Source organism: Mustela erminea, chromosome X (assembly GCF_009829155.1).
Source record: "Mustela erminea isolate mMusErm1 chromosome X, mMusErm1.Pri, whole genome shotgun sequence".
In the NCBI taxonomy this organism is placed as follows: Eukaryota; Metazoa; Chordata; class Mammalia; order Carnivora; family Mustelidae; genus Mustela; species Mustela erminea.
In genome coordinates this window covers 109365622-109385956 of record NC_045635.1, presented here as the reverse complement: position 1 = coordinate 109385956, position 20335 = coordinate 109365622, and the positions used below count along the sequence as shown (strand labels likewise).

General features: G+C 44.8%; 1 protein-coding gene across 3 annotated transcripts; it reads right to left on the bottom strand.

The window, feature by feature from the left end:
* Positions 1–663: 663 nt before the first annotated feature.
* Positions 664–19784, bottom strand: UTP14A (UTP14A small subunit processome component). 3 transcript variants are annotated; one of them, XM_032330761.1, is made up of 15 exons: positions 19676–19784; positions 18326–18401; positions 16830–16900; positions 15821–15885; positions 14294–14436; positions 13837–13992; positions 8635–8754; positions 8442–8536; positions 7719–7842; positions 7558–7635; positions 6695–7085; positions 4627–5033; positions 3661–3854; positions 3432–3531; positions 664–1101 (listed from the first exon to the last, which is right to left on the bottom strand). In XM_032330761.1, the coding sequence occupies exons 1-15, from the start codon at positions 19699–19701 to the stop codon at positions 829–831; spliced, it is 2319 nt and encodes a 772-aa protein (XP_032186652.1). In that variant the 5' UTR covers positions 19702–19784; the 3' UTR covers positions 664–828. The 3 variants fall into 3 exon arrangements, with proteins under 3 accessions (XP_032186652.1, XP_032186653.1, XP_032186654.1); XM_032330762.1 differs by having other exon boundaries at positions 995–1101; positions 3749–3854; XM_032330763.1 differs by lacking the exon at positions 664–1101 and having other exon boundaries at positions 3753–3854.
* Positions 19785–20335: the final 551 nt, after the last annotated feature.

Genomic DNA, 20335 nt, shown 5'->3' with positions numbered 1-20335 from the left:
CCTTATGGAGTCTTAAGAAGTTTCTCCAATTCCTTGTTAGAAATCTCGGGTGCAGGGGCTCTTTCCATATAGATGGATATTTGCCAACCAAAGACAGGCAGGTTCTTCAGAGCTGAGAAGCCCCGGGGAACTGCCACAGAGCAGTTGGACTCGAGTGCTGGTCCTGAGTGAGGAAGGAAAGGGAACAGAGCTTTATTTTTGGAAGCTCATCTACCTCATCTGTAAGATAAAGGTAAAAACTGTCTTCAGAATGAGAAAGGAAGTGCTAACTAGTCTAGATAGCAACTGGGCCAGAGAGCTGGGAGGCTCAGGCGCGAGAACGACAGAGTGGCGGGACTAAAGCTAACACCAGCTTTAGCAGTGCCGGAGGACCAGCCCAGGGTGCGATCCAGTTGCATGGTTTGTGCATGCAGTTTTTAGGTTCAGAGGGGAAGAGTATACGGTATTTAGACACTATCCCTGACTCTTTGAGTGTGTTCTAGGTGTTTGTGTCTGATATGTCTGATCACAGGTCTGGTAGCTTCTCTCTACTTTAAATTAGGACTAACTACACAATCCTTGGTGAGACAGTGAGGTTCCCCTGACAAATGTGACTGGAGAAATGCCATGGGGATCACCCAAAGGCATCCTGTCTGACTTGTGACAACAGAGAATACATTCTAGTTAAATAGATAAAAATGCATTTATTTTTAAAATGCGGCTTAACTACACTTACAGTGTGCTAAGCCAGTCTGGTAATTGATCCTGCAACTCAGAGTCAAATCAGGCCAATGGAGGAGCGGTCAGGGCTCCTAGTTCTGGGAACCAAGATGTCACTCCTCCAGCAACTCAATCTACTGAGTTTTTCTTCAGCTGTTTTTTGTGACGTAGGGAGAGTTGTTTTGGATTCCTCTGTACAACAGAGAGGTCCGACCTTGAGGAAGACCGATAGCCCACATCCTCTGCTTTTATAGGCTTAATGATGTGACCTGGCTTGGTGACAACCTTCGGCGTAGTCAGCTTTTGGAAGGCCCTCTGCGTGTTCCATGTAGATCCTATAGGGGTCTGGATGGTCCTTTCAAATTGCTGATGGTGTGTGAATGGATATGGAAGCACCCGCACCTGGAAAGGAAGGCAGAATGACTTGTCACGAGCCAGGCCTGGAGTGCAGCTGGTGAACTCTAATGGCAACTGGCCAGGAGTTTAGTGCCCAGGTCACAAGTCTATGTGGCTGTGGTGAGCGAAGCTACTGAGGTGTCAAGGCATCCCCAATACCCCCAGTCTAACCTTAGAAGTTCCAATCTGCTTGAGAACATCTGGTCCGCCCTCCCACCCAGGCTTACCCAAAAATCTAGGAATCGAAACCCACCCTGACACTGCCCCGTAGTGTAGAACACTACCGCAGCTCCAGGGGGAGCTGGACAACTGCAGCTGTCTCTAAGTGGGTCTTCTTATACCAAACTGTGACTGCAAGACATGTCTGGGCACGTGTGGGTCCCTGTCAATGTTGTGACCCTCCTACCCTCTTTAAGCTCTTTATTCCTTGCTTTTTTCTCCTTGATACACGGGACTGACATTTTAAGGAACCCAGAGGTTGACCATGAATCCTGAACTACACCAGGCATTGATGCTCAGTTAGCTTCATCCTCTTTTGGCATCACAGACTGTCTGAGCTGGAAGGCCCTACATAATGGCAAAGGTCATCTCCCTTGGCCCCAGAATTTGGCTTAGAGAGGGGAAGTGATTTACCCGAGTAAATTATGAGCAGTAAGGGAGAATAGAGCCCAGGGCTCCTTTCCTTGTTTACTACTCTTTTCCACTCCAAAAATGGTACCTTCAGACATTTATATAATAATCTTTAAAACACTTCCCCTGAAGGCCAAAGAAGAGGGAAAAAAAAAAAAAAAGCAACCAGAAAAACCAGGAAGTTACAATCAGTAGTCTTTGGAGATAGTCAGTGGAACACTCGAGAAGCTGAGCACTACCAGGCAGTCCTGGTGGTAGTGAAGGAAGCAGTTTTCTTTAGGTTAAGGGATGTCTCATGTCTTAGCGGGGTTGCTACCTAGATCTGTGCATGTCATGTAAAGTAGGGGAAAAAAAAAATAAAACACCTGGGAAAAATATTCAGTCTTGGGAGGATTTTCTTTTCTCCTTCAGCTTGAAGCGTACTTTACTGCACGCTGGGACCTGCAGTCTATAGCTTATTAAAAAGATGAGGAAAATCAGGGAGATTCTTGGAAAACTGTCAGTTTATTGTGACTGTAATTTTTTTTTTTTTCAAAGGCAAGACTCCTGATTTTACTGAGGTCTACGCTGCCCTTCCTGTCCTGGCGAAGCACCCTTTTAACCCTTTTCTCTCTCTCTTTTATCCTAGTGATCATTGCCTATTTTGTGGTTATAGATCTACAACTGGGATTACACTGGTTACAATTCAGTTTCCTCAGTGATTGGTTCACAAAGATCGATCAGTAAAGTGTTTACTGGAATGGTCGTTTCTTACTTCTCTTTTGTCTAACCTTAGAAGTTCCAATCTGCTTGAGAACATCTGGCCCGCCCTCCCACCCAGGCTTACCTACTAAACAGTTCCTCCCCTTTTTCAGAAGAAAAACTACAACTCATTTCAATTTTATACTGGCTGGGGACAGGTCTCAGGGTCACAGACTTTCAGAACTGAAGGGAACATAAAAGTCATCGAGGCCAGTCTTACTCCTGAGTCTCCTCTACACATGCTCATATCCCCGGGGCAACCCATTCGCCCTGTGGACCAGCAGAAAGTTTTTTTCTTTCTTTTTCTTTTTCTTAAAGTAGGCTCCGTGCCCAGTGTGGGGCTTGAACTGGTGACCCTGAGATCAGGAGGGGCATGCTCTACCGACTGAGAACCAGAAAGTTTCTCCTCAAGCTGAACTCCGTTTTTCCCAACTGCTACTTTATGTGACTAAACTCCACATGACAGCCTGCAATATATCTGAAGACCACAATCTTGCTCCAGTTTGCTTCTCGCTTGGGTAAATATCCCTGGCTTGTCATTGGACACAATTTTAATTCCACTTGCTGTCCTGAACGAGTACCGGTTTGTCTTCATTTTTCTTAAGATGCAGCTCAAACCTATGGCCTCTCTACATTATCCTGACTACAAATACAAGCCTGAGGAATGGTAATTCTTAGCTTGGTGAGACCTGTCTGCACTGGAATTGTCTGGGGTGCTAGCTAAAATCTCAAATTTGGGGGCTTCGCCATTGCTGCCAAGATTTTCCTTTAAACCTCAACCTCTTCCCAGTCAGAAATTAAAATGCCAGAATTGATCTGGAGTTATGCATCTCAGAGCCAGTCAGTGATAAAGAGAACAGCTTTGTTTCTGTGGTCAAGATCACACATCTGTCTTGACCACAGGCCACTAGAATATTCCTCTCAAGCAAGAGAGCTAGGCAGCAAAGGGTTTCTCTCTCCCTCACCTGATGAGCTGCTGCATGGACATTTCGCTTCTCATTGATAATCACATTTGGCAAATTCTTGTCTTTTCTTGGAGGACCCTCAGGGGTTTTAATGAGAAACCTGGAAAGCAGAACGGCAGGATGTCTGACTAAGAACATTAAGGACTCAGTCAAAAGGGCAGGGAGGACGCATGAGGGTAAAGTGGAAGAACCTGGTGCACTTCTGACAGGCTTTCTTCCCTGTTCTTACCGGCGTCTCTTCTTGGCACTGGGCTTTAGGCCCATACCACCCCACTCGCCCCAGCCAGGCAGAGTCAGGTCCACGTCCTTTGGCTTACTCGCCTCCACAGCTTCCCTCTTCTCTTTCAAGAAGTCTCTGATGACATCATCCCCGGCAAAAGCTTCCTTTATCATCTGCTTTTGATCCCTCTCCTCTTCATCTTCCTAGGAAAAAACAAGAATGAGAGCTACAGCTTGCCTTAAGAGCCACGGATGAACAGCGCTGGTTCCTAGGGAGAACACCTGAATTTTGGGTTGTGACATTTTAGCGCCCCCTAGGGGGAAAGCGCTGAACAATGATGGTCTTGCAATATAAATGGATCAGCAGCCAATCATGCTCCAATTTTCTTTCCTCTAGGGTAAATATCCCTAACTCATTATCATATGACACAATTTTAAACTTTCAGTAAGGAAGCTGCAGCATAGAGGAAGGAATGGCCTGTGTTAGGAGGAGGAGCTCCAAGGGGCCTGGCCAGAACGTGGGTGTCCTCCAGCTTATATCCCTGAAAAGACAGGCGCCAGGGCTCTTCAATGGAGCAGTTTCAATTACTGAATCAGACAGTCTCGGACCATTTCAGGTCCCAGTGAATAGAGCACAACCTTGGCAACAGCTCAATGATTCACCTTTTGAATTGTCCTGCCTGGGATCTGGTCAGAGCTCTAAGTGCCTCTCTCTTTCCTCTGATGGCAGTTTTAGAATCGCCCCAGGGAGGGTTTGGTAGCTCAGGATTTAAGATGTGGGAGTCTCAGCGGCACTCACATAGTGGTGTCTACTGAACGGTCATGGGACCAGCCGCGTGCTACTCTGGGCCTTTCAACTACTGACACATGCCCCAGCATCCCAAAACTTCACTGATTCTCCTCCTCGTGCAAGAAGGACACTTTCTGCACCAGCTCTGATCCCCCACAATGGCCCATGCCCCCCCGCTCTGCTCACCAACTCCTCCACTGTCGTGGGAATGGCCAAAGACTTCACAGAAGGAGATTTTGTGGTCAGGAGGTTCTGTAGATCAATCATTTGCTCCTTCCTTTTCTTTTCCTTGGGAACACCAGGCTGAGTATTTGGGTTCCTCTCTGTCTGCTGCCCTTCCCTGCCAGGCCTGGGGACCTCCTCATTTTGAAAACATCCTTCTTTGGCCAGCTCTTCTAGCTCCTGCACAGTGTGTGCTCTCTCTGGCCTCTGCAGCAACAGGGGCTCCTCTTCTGCCTTGGGAGGTCCCTCCCTCTGGACCACTGGAACTGTCCTCGTGGAACTCATATTCTGCTTCCCAGACTGATTTTTTTCCTTGTTGAGTTTCTGAGCCAGTGCCCTCAGTTCAGATAGCACCTCCTGACTGCTAGAATCTGGGGGAAGAAAGGAAAGCTGTCAGAAAAGGAGGCTGGAAGTTGCCTTGTCACACAGCATTTACCGAGCACACTCAAGAGCGAGCATTTAGGTGCTCCCATTCATGGGGCTCGGCACCACAGGGAAGAGAGGATTCAATTCACTACATCTCTTGGGAGAATTCACTAATCATTGCCTATCAAGTAGCAGGCAATAGAGTTTAGTAGTTAAAAGCAGCATGTTGGGAAGCAGTGTTTTATCTGAAGGCAGCATTTCATAATCTGCTGTGTCCAAGTCAGGTTGCTTGGCATTTTCCCGTCACCGGCAACATCTGAGCAAATACCACTAGGCTCTGAGAGCCCTGAGGGAAATATGGCAGTGACACACTTCTAAACTCTTCTTTGCTTGACTTGAGTTGCTTTCATTCCCAAGTTCATCCTGCTCCCTAGCTTTGGCTTGAAGCCTCTGAAAAGCAACTTAAACATGCCCTTTGGACACATGTATGTATATTCCCCAAGGATTAAGGTCCTTGGCTCATTTTATTTGGGGTCCAAAACTTCCCACTATTTTAGGACACTATTTGCCTGAACGTTTTGGAATATTCTATTAATTTATCATCCAAGGCAGTCCAAATCCACCTTTCATACCAAAACCAACTGCTCTACACTTTCAGCAAGAGAACTAGCTTTTGAGGAAGCCCAGGATGATTTGGCTGGTGTCCCGGGGTCGTATGAAGACTGCTCCCACGATCTCGGCTTACAATGCTGCTTTCCAAAGGCCTCTTGGAAGTGACTGCTTATAACTATTAATCCCAGAACTCTCCAGCTGAGAACCCTAAGTAAAGGTCCTATAATACATTCTAAATGACAGTTCTTTCAAAATAGTTTTCACGGAAAAACAGAATCTTGCCATCATCTGAATCCATTATTTTTATAGGGAATAAAATGAGACCCAAAAATCTGCCCAGACAGCCAAGCGATTTCTGAATGTAGTTTCCTAAGCAGACTTTCTCTCCAGAATGGGAACTTTCTGACCTGTCTCAAGGGTGCTAAGGTTGTTAATATAAAATCTCTTGAAGATAACAGAAAATATAATACACAAATTGAGTCTGAGCATGGGGTGACAATTCTCATTTGTCATATAGCCTGTGGAGTCCTTCATTCCTGTCAAGGAAAGTCTCACCCCACACTGGCACATATCAACCGACATCATTAAGTGCTAAAAATGCCACCCCTACTTTACAAACAAAACCGAAAACTGCAGCAGTATTTCGAAGAAATTTCATAATGCCTCAAAATCGGCCTCTGTCTGTGGGTGCGAACGGCCTTCCAGACTCACTGTTCCCACATGCAGCTGGGTCCGGTTTGTGGGCACCGGTCATGTTAGCTCCTTCCCTTACTTCAAGGATGGAGTGGTTCTGTCTCTGATGACCACAGGCCCTCAAGAGCAAAAACATGTCCAGATACACCTTGTACAGCCATGCAGATGCCTGTGTATTAAATGCCTTTGAAGAAAACCGGTTACTATTAATCTGTCTTCTCTTCAGGGGCTCACAGTATTCTCTGTAAAGTCCCTAAAGCCTGATGACTCTGCTGCACGTGTGCATGGACAGTTTTCCTCTCTTGGTCCGTCCAAAACACTAGCACTGAGCAGTTCTCCATTCCAGTCCACCACAACCTACCTTTGGGCTCTTGCCTGCTCACTGGCTCGGCATCCTGGTTGAGCCCAGACTTCCTCCGCAGTGACCGCCTTTCCTCAAATTCATTCAACAAAGTTTCTTCTTCCACTCCTGGTCTGTCTTCTTCTTCCTCACTTTCAGAAGCCTCATGGGCTACAGGTTCTGGAATTTGCTCAGGGTCCTGGCCTTTGGCCTCTTTCGTGCCTCTGGAGTGATTCCTGAGCATCCAGGGGTTCGGTCCGTCGGCGTCCATCTGGATCTCATTCACTGCATCAGGGACAAGGTCACCCTCTTCCTCCACACCCTCCTCCTCTTCCTCACTGTTGGAGGCCACCTGGAGCTTCTGCGTCAGTTCTTTGTTCCTGGCCAATTGTTCCTGCATAGCCTGGCGAGCCTGGAGGAAGAAGTCACAGCACGAGCGCCTTGTCATTAGTGACTGCAATGACACCTTTCCTGGTTCATTTCATAAAGCTGCCTCCTCTCAATTTGACTTAAGTATTTCTTACCGGTGCCTACTGTTTAAACTGTACATATACCACTGTGTTAACAGCTATGGAATAAAATGGGAGACAAATTCTTTGTCCTCAAGAAAATCAACACGTGAAACAAGGTTAAAAAAAAAAGCTCCTCTCCCCTTTAACTGGACTTGCCTTCAATGCTGTTTCCCTTTCATCTCTCCTTTTCCACCTTGTTCCTGGTTCTTTTCCTCTCTGCCTTAGAGATTTTTTTGATGCCTTTTTAGAATCCTGGTTTTCCATTCTTCCTCAGGGCTCTTCCCCAACTCTGCTTCTGCTAGCATCCTTATGGACTGATTTTCCTTTCTGTCCTCCAATTCCATCTCTTCTCTCACCCCGAGGATCTCTTACCTCCAGGTCATATTTGGCCATAATTGCCTTTGACTTGGCCCATTTCCCACTGTTCTGGTGCTTAAGGCTCATTCGCTCCTGGAAAGAAAGGGCAGAGTGAGATCCTTACCACTTTTGGGGGGAAGGCCGATTCAAGGGGTGGGGGCGAAAGGCAGCCTCACCATCATTCTGGCCTTTTCGATTTTTTCCAGTTCTTCCAATGCTGCAGTAGGATTGACCTTCCGCAGCTTCTCAAAGTCCTTGAGGGCTTTCCTGGCCTTTCCTTTCTTCAGGACCTTGCGATACCTACAGAGTGAGAGGGCAGATTTAGCTGCAACACTGATGCCACACACAAAAGTGTCCCCGCTCCCCAAGGGGTTTCCCTATGCAGGGGCTAGAATGGACATCACAGAGCTGGCTGACTATAGGGAACCAGTTTGGGACCTGAGAGGACTGGCAAGCCTCTCCGTCCCTGCAGCCCCCAGGGGCACACCTCTGCAGAGCAAAGAGTCCCCTCTGCTTCTAGAGCGCAAGGCAAGAGTAGAAGAAGTTCCAAAGAGGCCAAAAGGCAGGAAGGAAGCCCTACTGGCCTCAACAGCTGTAGAATTCAGAGCTCATTCTGCAGAACCACTCCATGATGTCCTGGAAGGGAGAGAAAGTAATTGAACAGTCCTCTTTTTAGCAAAACCGAGATTGAAAGCCAAAGCCAGAGGAGAGGGCACTACCGAAGCAGGCAAAACTATGAGGTTGGACTGAGAAAAAAAAAATGCTAGTCACTCCTATTTGGGACCTCTTCCACATGACCCCAGTTGCTACGTCCAAGGTTCTTTCCTACGGACTCATGATTAGCCACATCACTTTCTTCCAGGGCGCACGCACGGCCACATCAATAGGGGCCTCCTTACTTTTTGCTCTTGATTTTCTTTTCTCTTCGAGCCCTGGCCTCATAGTAGGACTGCAGGGCCCGGGCCCTCTGAAGCTCTGCTCGGCGCATCTTAGCCTACAATGAATGACATTCACAGTGACTCCTGGGCTTGAGTGCAAATGACGGGAGGAATAGAGCACATCTAGATGTATCAAAGGGCCTGTTACACTTACCTCTTCCAGGCTCATGGCTTTGAGAGAGGCCTTTTCCACGGGAGTCAGTAAAGGGTCTGTCACCGGCTGCTTGTTCTTATGGAGGAGATTAAAAACTTCCTGCTCCAGGGGAGTTCTTGCCTTAAGGAGGTAACAGACCATTCCAAGTCTCAAGCCATGCTCCTAGCCTCCCTGTTTACAATCCTATGACCATCTACTTTATACTATAATGGGAATCACAAACTGGCAAGGATTGGCTGTTACAGCAAGAGAATGGGTTCCAGTCTCGCTGTTCAGCGGTGTAGATAAAACCTCACTTTTCTTCTGATTTAAGACAACTTTGGCAAGGGTATTCTAAAACTACTCTCTATCATCAAGGGGATCACTCTGTTCAGATTATCAAAATATGTGAAACAGAATACTATTCTCTTAAATATCAAAGCAGGATGCCCTTAAGGTAAATGCTGTCAGGACGGAGGAACAACAGTACCATACTGTCAGTTTTGATAGTGACAAAACAAAATGGTCCCCATATTACGTATATTTGAAGTATGTATGTGCATTACTGTATAGTCAGGAATTTTAAGACCCGGGGGGGTGGTGCCTGGGTGGCCCAGTTGGTTAAGCGTCTGCCTTCATCTCAGGCTATGATCTCAGGGTCCTGGGATGGGGTCCTGCATCAGGCTCTGAGCTTAGCGGAGAGTCTGCTTCTTCCTCTTCCCTCCCCCTGCTCATGCTCACTCTCGCTCTCTCTATCCAATAAATAAATAAATAAAATCATTTAAAAAAAGGAATTTAAGACTCTTATAAGCTTCCTTTAAAGAATACCTCTAGAAAAAAGCGGGAGGTTAGGTCTTAGCTTCCTGACAGTTCAAATTTAACTCTAGTCATTTTCTAATTTTGGTTCTAATCCCTTAGTTTCCAGTTAACTTTGCATGCTAGGTAGTCTCTCTCTATATATGAAATGAATGGACCGAAACAGTTACTTCACACGTCAACAAAAGATACTGTTTACTGCTTGACTGACACTGTGAACATGGTTAAAATAATCAGGTTGATCATGCCATGGTCCACTTTGGCAAGGCACAAAGATACCCCTAGGCAACAGAGCCAGTTTCAAACCTCACAAATGTATTATACGTGGTTTTCTTCAACAGCCATATCCATCATGGTGGGTATTAAATTTACAAATATCTGGACAAATGCATAAACACAGATCACCACATGTTACACGGTGTTATTGATTTAACCATAAACCTATTCTACTGAATGGTAAAGGTGCACGTTTTTCCATTTTTAGTATTTGCAGTAGTGATCAATCACAGGCTACAAAATGATTTATATTACAATGTTGTAATCTCCCTCCAATTCAATTTACAAACATTTATTGATTGCAGCTACATTCCAGGCACTTGTGCAGGGTGCTAGGAATACACAATTGATTAAGATTGTTCCTGTCCTCATAGAGCTCGTAGCCTTTCAGAGGGAAGACACATGTGAGTCCATAGGAGCAATCACAAAGTAAGTGAACAATAATTTTTTTTATTATTTTAAAAATTTCTTTGACAGAGAGAGAGATCACAAGTAGGCAGAGGCAGGCAGAGAAAGTGGGGGGAAGCAGGCTCCCCGCTGAGCAGAAAGCCCAATGCAGGGAAGACAGAGGCTTAACTCACTAAGCCACACAGGTGGCCCCGTGAACAGTAATTTTAATTAGGAGGTGGGTTAGGCTTGGGGAAGGACTTTTTAATTTAGGTTTGGAGGCATTAAGTACAATTCTGTAAGGGTGGTGGGGGGCAAATGGAGGGGAGTGTAAATAAAAACAGATATACAGAGAGACACGGAGCGGAAAATGTTTTGTCCAGTGTAGTTAAAAAACTAGGCGCTTCTGTTTCATTCTCTAAGTAGGGAGCCTTTTGAAGGATTTTAAACAGCAGAGTGACAATCAGTTTTGTGTTTTGGAAAGAAAAAAATCGTGGTGATCATGTAAGGATTTATATGTAAAGGCCAAATGACAGGTGAAAATGAGAAGAGGAACCAGGGATCTGAGAGCTATTACAGAGAAAATGTACAGGCATAGCCCACCATGTGGGCTGGGGAGGGGTGGCAGTTAAGGGGGAAAAGGGGAAGGTGAAGCAGGGGTAGAAAGAGGAAGAATCAGATGGCTGAGGTTTCCAACTTAAGGAGCTGGGACAGTGAGTTATGCTGTTGACTCAAATACAGAACGAAGGAAAATGCCAAGCTTACTTTGTTGTGTGTGAAGTTTAAGGTTCATATAGGAGACCCAGACGAGGCCTACTGGTCGTATGGAATATGGGACTGGAGCTCAGAAGAAGGCATCTAGACTGACGTGTAGTATATACGGGTGACAGCCAAAAGCCATGTAATTTACAGAGCAATAATAAAAGGAACTAAGGAAAAGTCTGATAGATAAGGGAAAAAAAACAAAACCAAACCAGACCAGGTCATCACAGACGCTAAGGGAGGAGAGGTCGTTTTGTTTTGTTTTGTTTTGTTTTAAACCAATGTGATGTGTCAATAGTGTCCGACAGGCTGAAGCCTCAGAGGGCTTGGGATCTGGCATTTCAGAGGCCTCTCACTAATGCCTGCTGCGACAAGATTCAGTTAGGGAAAGAAGGTAAGAGTACAGAGGCAGCAGTGGAGACCAGCTCTTCCCAAAGCATGTTCTTCATCAGAGAACTAGATGTACTTTATTTTTTTTTAAGGTTTAAAGTTAAATTTATTTGATTTTTATTTGTACACTCTGGGTTAGAGTAAGTCAAAGAGGTTTCTTTAGTGTCTTCTCATAGCCTTTAAAATGCTAGTGTATATGATGAACTGCCAATTTCCAGCAGGGGCATGCAATGTTTTATAGCAACGGAACCCTGCCTTTTGGGGGGGCATATTGAGAGACCAGTGTTTTTGAGAGCACTTTGGGTAATGCCAGTGTAGGGGCTGCTAGGGGCTGGGAAGGTACCTTACATCATTTTCTAGTACTTTGCAGTTTACAAATGCTTTCTCATGCATTATCCCATTTAAATATTCTTGGAGGGAAATGGAATTTTAGGAAGCTGGGCCAAAACTATACTGTAGACTTTTTGGATTCTTAATCTCCAGAGTCCTTAGTACTTTGTATTCTAAGTTATAAGAAGATAACTCAGTTGCTAACCAGAAAGCACTCTCCAACCTAACCATTTCCTTACTGCTCTGCGCCATACTGGCCTAATTTCTCAAAAATGAATTTTAGAGGGCACCTGGGTGGCTCAGTTGGTTAAGCGTCTGCCTCTGGCTCAGGTCATGATCCCATAGTCCTACGATCGAGTCCTGCATTGGGCTCCCTGCTCAGTGGGGGGTCTCCTTCTCCCTTTGCCCCTCCCCTCTGCTCATGATCCCACCCCCCTCGCAAAAATAAATGGAATCTTTAAAAAAATGAATCTTAGAATAAATGGTACAGTAGTTTTATGTATAGCATTTTGGGGGGGCGCTCCACTCTGTCTTGCACAGGGATTTCCTGGAGAGCAGAGGTTTTACCATTCTTAATGCAACCTACTCCTCCACCATCTCATGCTTAATAACCAACTAGGCATTCTCCACCTATCTCCAAGATGACACTGTCATTTGGAAAAAGGTACAGAAGAATGTGCAGTAGCGCACTACTACTCTTTTGATTAAAAAAAAAAGAGAGAATAGCAATGAAACTTTTAGGTTAACAACAACAAAAAACTTATATAAGTGGTTATTTCTGAGTGAGTATGGGGGTAAAAATGAGCAGATGGGGGACAGGGGTGGGGAAAGACTTTTCACAATATATCTTCTGTACTTTTTATTTTTGAATCCTACAAATTGTATTACCTCTTAATTTTTTTCCTAAAGTCTCCCTTCCATCCTGCAGCCACTTTAAACCTGATCTCTTTTTCATGTGGAAAAGGAAGCATCCTAGAAAGAGAATGATAGCGACTTCAACAACAATATCTGAAACAGAGCTTAGCCCTGTAATAAGTGACAACTTGCTCAATGTCTAGCTATGGCAGCAAAGCCACATTTACTTTGATTAGCGCTAATTAGCTCAACTTCCTGACACATAGAACATTATTATCTCTGGATTCTTAGAAAGCACAGAAGATTCAAAGAAGAAGCATGAAGACGGCATCTATCCATAGTTTGGCCATTGCTTTTTTTTTTTAAAAAAAAGATTTTATTTACTTATTTATTTATTTGACAGATTGAAGTCACAAGTAGGCAGAGAGACAGGCAGAGAAAAAGGGGGAAGCAGGCTCCCCGCTGCGCAGAGAGCCCGATGCAGGGCTGGATCCCAGGACCCTGAGATTGTGACCTGAGCCGAAGGCAGAGGCTTAACCCACTGAGCCACCCAGGCACCCCAAGGCATTGCTGTTCTTGATTATTCCTACTTAAGAGAGAATATCCCGTTATAGACTCCATAAGCAATAGCATATTGGAAAAGGAAATCTAATTGAAGTTGTTCACAGACTAAAAACTGAGACTTTGGTGACCAACACAGGATTACCAACAAAGGCATAACTACCATTCCACCCCCAGTGCCATCATTTACTACCACCATCATCTCATAAAAGCTATTTTGATGCTATTAAAATGGAAAGCTTAACCTCACAGTGAAGAAGAGCTGGTAACCTTAAATCTCCCATACTCACAATTATCCTTTTTAGTTCAGACAAGTAAAAAATTTGCCAGGGATTAGTGTTTGAACAACCCAGCTCTGAGATAACATTTTTTATTTTCTGTAGCTCAGAGTCACAAGTTACTTGCTAAACTGCTAGTCATGACCCACGATACATTATATGTTCATGTGGCAGTCCTTTATAAGCAAACTTTGGTTCCTCTGCTCATATGTAGTCCTAAGGCTCAGTAACGCTGCTGAGTTCCTGATTTTCCCCAGATCAGAATGTGGCTGTAAAAGATTTTTGAAAACTGGGGTGTGAAAAAGAAAACATGACCCTGTTCCCTCTCTACTGGCAATCAGAGGCCTTCACACAAAAACATGGAAATAACCATGCTTTGTGTGCTACAACTGGATGAAGGGTGACTATAGGGTCATTCTGCATATTGCAGGACTGACCATGAGTCTTTCTACCCCCTCTCTCCCTTCCTGGACTGCTACACTGAAGACTGCAGCTGGGGTTTTGATTTACCGGGTCCGGTCCCATCAATCTCACCTGCCAAGGTGCAGTTTCCTGAAGTGGCACTCACCTTCCAGCCACTGAGCACATGTTCGATGGGAGCAAAGGCTGACTGCTCCTTCTTCAGAGGAAAAACCAGCTGCTCTGCTTGCCGGTTCTTCAGGACGATGGGATCCCATTTGGAGAGGGCTTGTGAGGTTTTATTGAATGCCACTTCCCTGTGGATCTGAAGCAGGCAAAGTACACGAAAGGAAAGAGCCACAAAATTAAGCACTGAACTCTGAGGCCCGGCAGGGAATCAGGAGCCAACGGTTCTTAGCCCAAGAGTCAGCACATTAGAGAGTAGCTCTTGCTTACGTCTAAGGACACATTCCCTCGGAGGTGCATTTTAATCTTTTCCGTGGCAATCACAGCCCCCCGCCACCCCCAACCATGTTCCAGGCTTCCCCCCACCTTCCCTTCTTACCCTATTCTTCCTTGTCAGTCCGATTTCTTCCCCTTAATAGGCCACTTTCTCTAGAACTCACCCTCTCAACCTCTTCTTTGTTAAGGGGTAACTCCACAGTCTTCTTTGATTTGACTCTATTCAGTTGCTTTTTCACAACAGCCAATGAGGACGAAGTTTTAACAGGCCCAAGTAGATCTGAAAGGACTAGCTTTTCTCCCGATCCTGCAGAAAAGGCCAAACTTTCTGGTCAGACTGAGAAGAGAGGCAAAAAGCTCCACATAACATAGGGAGACACCTCAGTAGAAAATGCTGGTAGACAGGCCAATGTGTAGGGAAGCAGGAATAATTCTCTTACTTTAACCACCAGCCATAGTGACACCATCGCTTTCCTACATTCCCAAATGTGTTGACGGGTGGAAGAGAGGAGAAAATTATTTATTTTAAAAATACATTTGCTTTTCTCTTGGTCTTTCTGCTTCTACTTTTGCCTCGCTGTACTTCATCCTTCACACAGCAGCCAAAGTGGTATTTTGAAACTGTAAATCACAGGCTGAAAATCTTCTAATGGCTCCCCTTTAGAATTAGAATCACATCACTCTAAAGGTCACAGCCCAGTCAAACTAAAGCAGCCACTTAGTCACTTTACTTCATCACAATGTTTTATATCTTCCCCTTGATCTTCCCTTAGAATGTCAGACTCCATGAAGCTGTTTCTCTCATCTTATTCTTCATTGTAGCCCCAGTATCTAAACTATCCTGAAACTGATACATAGTAGAAATATGTTAAGTATTTGTTGAATGAACAAGTTTGAAGAATACATTGTTATTTGTGCTGAGGGGTTACATTAGTGGTTACTAGAAACCTAGAACTCACTGGAGCTGCCTAAATTGTGAATATGGTGAAAAAGATATGGCATCTAGACTTCATATCCAGGTTAAAAATCCCAACTCTGCAATTTACTAGATTGTGTATTCACATTAGGGGTGAAATCTCTCACCCACGGAAGGGATAAAAATTGGTTTTGGAGGTGGGGGAGTGGTGAAAAAAATCCTAGATATTCCCAGCTTCTGTGTTCCTCCAAAGCTCAACCCTATCCAACAAAACTTATTCCTTGTTATCTGATTTCCTGGCTGTGGGGGGTGGGAGTGGGGTTGGGGAGAGGCAATGAATAAAAAGTCTAAAAAGGCTTCTCAGGGAACAATAAAGAAGAGAGGTTGAGAAACATTGTACTAGGTGAAGGTCCTTGAGTAAGTAATTTGACTTCTCTGAGCTCCAGCAGATTATGTGCCTGTCCAAAATCAAAGCACTGTAAGAACTGAAAATAAAATCATGAATGTGATTAAGCTAGTGAGAAGCAGCTGTCTTCAGTCATGTCGCTGTACCGCAGAAGTAGCTCCTCAGTGGGAGACCTTGACTGTAGTCTTCACATCTTTCTTCTAGAAGTGGAAGAAACTCAAGCCCATCTTTCTTCACCCACTCAGTTAAGTATTTATGGTATGATCCATTAACCATAACAAAAACAGTTCCAGGGGGTGGGGGTGAAATGACCATTATGCTTTTAACTTCACAAGCTCCATGAATAAATTGCTTCCTTTGTTAACTTACCTTCAGAAGTGACACTGAACTCTGACACCTTCAGACTAGCTTCAGATCTCTCAGCCAATTTCCACCTGAAATTAGGCAAAACAGAATATAGTACATTTCCCCAAGTTTTGCTGGGGAAAGCACTTCTCTTTTCAACAAGGGTTTGGTTTCATGTATTTCTCCTCTAAAATCAGGTTTTGTCACAAAGAAACCAGGAAATCTGTTCCTAGTCTAGACTTGGTTGTCTAACCATCTCTTAATGTAGACTCAGCCACTCAAAAACACAAGGCAGGATGAAGTAGGCACCGTGGAAAAGGTATTGGATGTGGTTTCAAACATACCTAGATCTGAATCCTGGATCTACCACTTAGGAGCAGAATGACTTTAGAACAAGTCAATTAGCTTTTCTAATGGGGATGAGTAGTTCCTAGTGAATACTTCAAAAGACTCTAAGTATGGATTAAGAATTCAAATGCACAAAGGCCTAACACAATAATTGCTAACAATTACACAATGCTTATTATATGCTGGGCATTGGTTTAAGGTCTTTACACTTACTCATTTAAATGTCAAGACCCTCTGAGGTAGGTAGTTTTTAATCTTATTTTCTAGTTGAAGAAATTTAGGTGCAGAGGGGATAAAAATTTGGTTACACAATCTGTTTCTAAAGTACATGCTCTTAATAATATGCTGACAATTTTGTCTTCATTGTCTTAGGCACTCAATAAATGTTTGTTAAGACTTTATTTATTTAAAAATTTTTATTTGAGAGAGAGAGAGAGGATGCGGCAGGAGCACAGCAAGTAGGGGAGGAGCAGAGGGGAGGGAGAGGGACAAGCAGACTCTATGCTGAGGGCAGAGCCCAACTCGGGCTTGATCCCAGGACCCTGGGATCATGAACTGAGCTGAAACAGAGAGTCAGACACTCAAATGACTGAGCCAGCCAGGAGCCCCAGCACTCAATGTTAGTTGCAGATCTGTCTCATGGAATCAGCTAGTTATAACCTGTCCAAATGGATGAGAATGTTACCTATTCTTTCCATCAAGGGAACTGATTGCTTCCAGAAGCTTTTGATGATTTCTCTCTCCATCAATGTCCACCTAGACACAGAAAAGGAAAAACCACCAGAACAATAAGGGAAAGGAAAAGACAGCATGGAAATCTCTTGTTCTTTTGTGGAGGATTGGGGAATCAGATGAGGTCTAGTGTACAGGCATTCAAGCTCAAACAAAGAACTGCTCTAAAAGCCAAACTCCTTCATTATAAGGACCATAGTGCCTAGTGATCTGTAACTAATGTCATGCCTCTGTCTTAATCAGTCTTGAGAAGAAAAGTGCTATGAGAATGCTTCTGTATAGAATATATAGCATGGTCTGACACAGAAACATTTTTAAAAAACACACTTTAAGTAGTTTTGTCAAGAGAAACGAGAGTTGGAATTCCTAGAGCATCTGCTGGAGAGCCAGCTTAATCACATACATGTATATTCCAGTCAGACACAGACAGTCCATTACTTACGATGGTTTGACTTACAATTTTTTGACTTTGTGATGGTGAGAAAGTGACACACGTTTGGTAGAAACCGTATTTTTATTATTTATTTATTTATTTATTTATTTATATTTTTAAAATTTATTTGATAGACAGAGATCACGAGTAGGCAGAGAGAAAGGGGAAAGCAGGATCCCCGCTGAGCAGGGAGCCCAATGTGGGGCTTGATCCCAGGACCCTGAGATCATGACCCGAGCCAAAGGCAGAGGCTTTAACCCACTGAGCCACTCAGGCGCCCCTAGAAACCGTATTTTAAATGTGAATTTTGATCTTTTCCCAGGTTAGCAACAAGGGATATGATTCTTGTGATGCTAGCCAGTGGCAATGAGCTGCAGCTCCTGGTCAACCACACGATCATAAAGGTAAATAACTGATATACTTAGAACCTTTCTACACCCAAACAACCACTCTGTTTTTTATTTTCAGTACAGTATCCAATACATTCCATGAGATATTCACCACTTTATTATCAAATAGACATTGTGTTACATGATTCTGCCCAACTGTAGGCTAATGTAAGTGTTCAGCGCAAGTTTAAGGTGGGCTAGGCTAAGCTATGATGTTCAGTAGTTAAATGCATTAAATGCATTTTCAACTTACAATATTTTCAATTTATGATGCATTTGTTAGGACGTAATGCTATCTTAAATTGAGGAAGATCCGTAATTAAATACCTCTACAAAAATCTAAGCTTGGATAATAGGGAAATCATAAAATGAAGGCCATGTATTTTGGTCCTATATACTCAACTATACTTAGGCATCTTGGAAACAGTGTATGTTATGTGGTCTTCAAGTTTCCACAGCACTTAATACAATATCTTATACGTGAAACACTAAATAACCATTTGTAATTTATTTGCAAGACCTGAAAAATATAAACAATGTTGCCACCATTTTTTGTTGAGGAATGTGCTGTCTACCCTGTGAGGCAGAAGGGGAACCAGAGAAGGCAGTTTAGCAGCTGTCACCCACCTCATCGTCACTGGGGCTCAAGGCGTAGTCTTTGGGCAAATCCTCTAGTTCTTCCTGTTGGCTTAAAGCCAGAAGGCTGTTAAAGGAGATAAAAGAGAAATATTATCAATTGAAATAACTTCTATTACAACAATCTCTAAAACATAACTTCAGTATTTAAGCACAGAATGGGCCCATCCCCTGGAAGAGGTACAAACCAAGCAGTATGGAAATTTCAGAAATTTGCCAAAACATTAAATTTAGAATGAAGTCAGGCATCATCCCCATGGGATGAGCAGTGGGTGGTGTTGTCCCTACAGAACTGCATGGAATGAAAGAGAGCTAACTCTCTTCAGTGATTGGTACTGCATTTTCCACTGACTTCTGGGAGGCTGTAAAAATCTCAGACTCTAGGTAAGGTGATAGAAGGCACTGTTGCTGGCCCTTGAGACCATGCAGTTTTACCATTCATATTTCTAGATAATTTTTTAAAGGTTTTATTTATTTGACAGAGACAGAGAGTACAAGTAGGCAGAGCAGCAGGCAAAGGGGGAGGGAGAAGCAGGCTCCCTGCTGAGCAGGGGGTTCAATGTGGGGTTCCATGCTAAGACCCTGGGATCATGACCTGGGCCGAAGGCAGCCGCTTAACCAACTGAGCCACCCAGGCGCTTCTCCATTAAGATTTCTAAGCATTCTCCAAACGGAAGACACCTTTATAGGTGCAGCTTACTCCAAAGTGACATGTTGATCACTTGTTCCCAGGAATGGGGCAAGGAAGAATTGGACGAAAGCAGCTGAGTTAACAGTGTTTCCTGGGGCTTCCTCGGCAAAGTAGGTACTTAACTAAGGAGACTGGTCCCCTGAACCAAATTACAGACTCTATTACCTAACAGTATGTACCAATCTTTGCAAGGCAACCCTTACTAAACGGATTATATTTAGTTCCCCTATCAGGGGGAGGGGATAAAACACCAGAGGAGAAAATGTCACGAATGACTCCAGTTAGCAAAGATTTCCAAGATAAGGGGAATTTATAATGTAGGCACTCCCAGCGCAGAGAGTTAAATGCGCCTCGGCGGCAGCAGCAGCAAACGGAGTCACGTGATGAGGAAAGTGCAACAAATTAGCTGGAGAGGGAGAGTCCGCATCAGGACCAACAGGGATGAGGCTAAAAAGCTGGGAAGAGGCGGGAGTGAATTAAATTAAATCGGAAGGACTTTTCAAGGATGTTACCGCGGAAACTGTAATGAATAGTGAGGTCTTGGAAGAGGAAAAACTGTCGTCTGTTTAAAGGCGGCTTCCAGTTTTCAAAAGTCGGGGGACCCAGCCCCAACGACACCCAGACCCCCCACTCCGATCTTTATTCCTCACCTTTCCGCAGCCCCGACCTCGCTCATCTCAGCAGCCTGTCTCTCACATGGGCCAGGAGCGGAAGCCGAAAGGAAAGCAATTTCCGTGCCGGCCGCAAAGCAATTTCTGCTTCCGCCAATCACGCGCTGCGTGTAGCGTCACTTCCGCCCCGCCCCAAGGCACACAAGAAGCTGGGGACGGTCCGGGAGGGGCCTGCTGGAGACGGGGACGCTGGAGTTTAAAGCCTGGCAGCGGGCGGAGCTTTGCTCCCCCCCACCCCCGCCTACTACTCCTCGTCATCTCTGGGGAGCGCCGATGTCCGCGCTCCCAGCTTGTGGTTTCCTCGTGGCCCAAGGTGGGTGAGCTTAGGGCGAGGGCGCTGCGCTGTCGGGGACCGGCCGAGCCTTGGTTGTCGCTGCCTGATCCGAAAGGAAAGGGTCCCACGCCCGTCCGTGTTCCACAGCGTCCTGCGAGTCCGGCACCAGCCAGCTCGAGGCTTTCTAGAACGCCAGGGAAATGGCCAGCATTGTGTTAGGCCCCCGAGAATCGGCGGTGGTGAACGAAGCAAGTTTCCTCCCCTCCTAAGGAAAAAATCCTCTTTCGCCTTGTGACCCCCGGTCATTGCAGCTCCAGTTCCACCTACCCTAGGTAACAGAGCTTCTTCCAAGAATGGGCTGTGTT

Bases quoted from the DNA above. Each gene is read 5' to 3' on its own strand.
- UTP14A (XM_032330761.1), bottom strand. From the start codon at position 19,701: ATGAGCGAGGTCGGGGCTGCGGAAAG. The intron at 14,437-15,820 runs GTAAGTTAACAA...CCTTTTCTGCAG, and splicing joins GTTCAGTGTCACTTCTGAAG to GATCGGGAGAAAAGCTAGTC. The intron at 8,537-8,634 runs GTAAGTGTAACA...CATTCATTGTAG, and splicing joins AAGCCATGAGCCTGGAAGAG to GCTAAGATGCGCCGAGCAGA.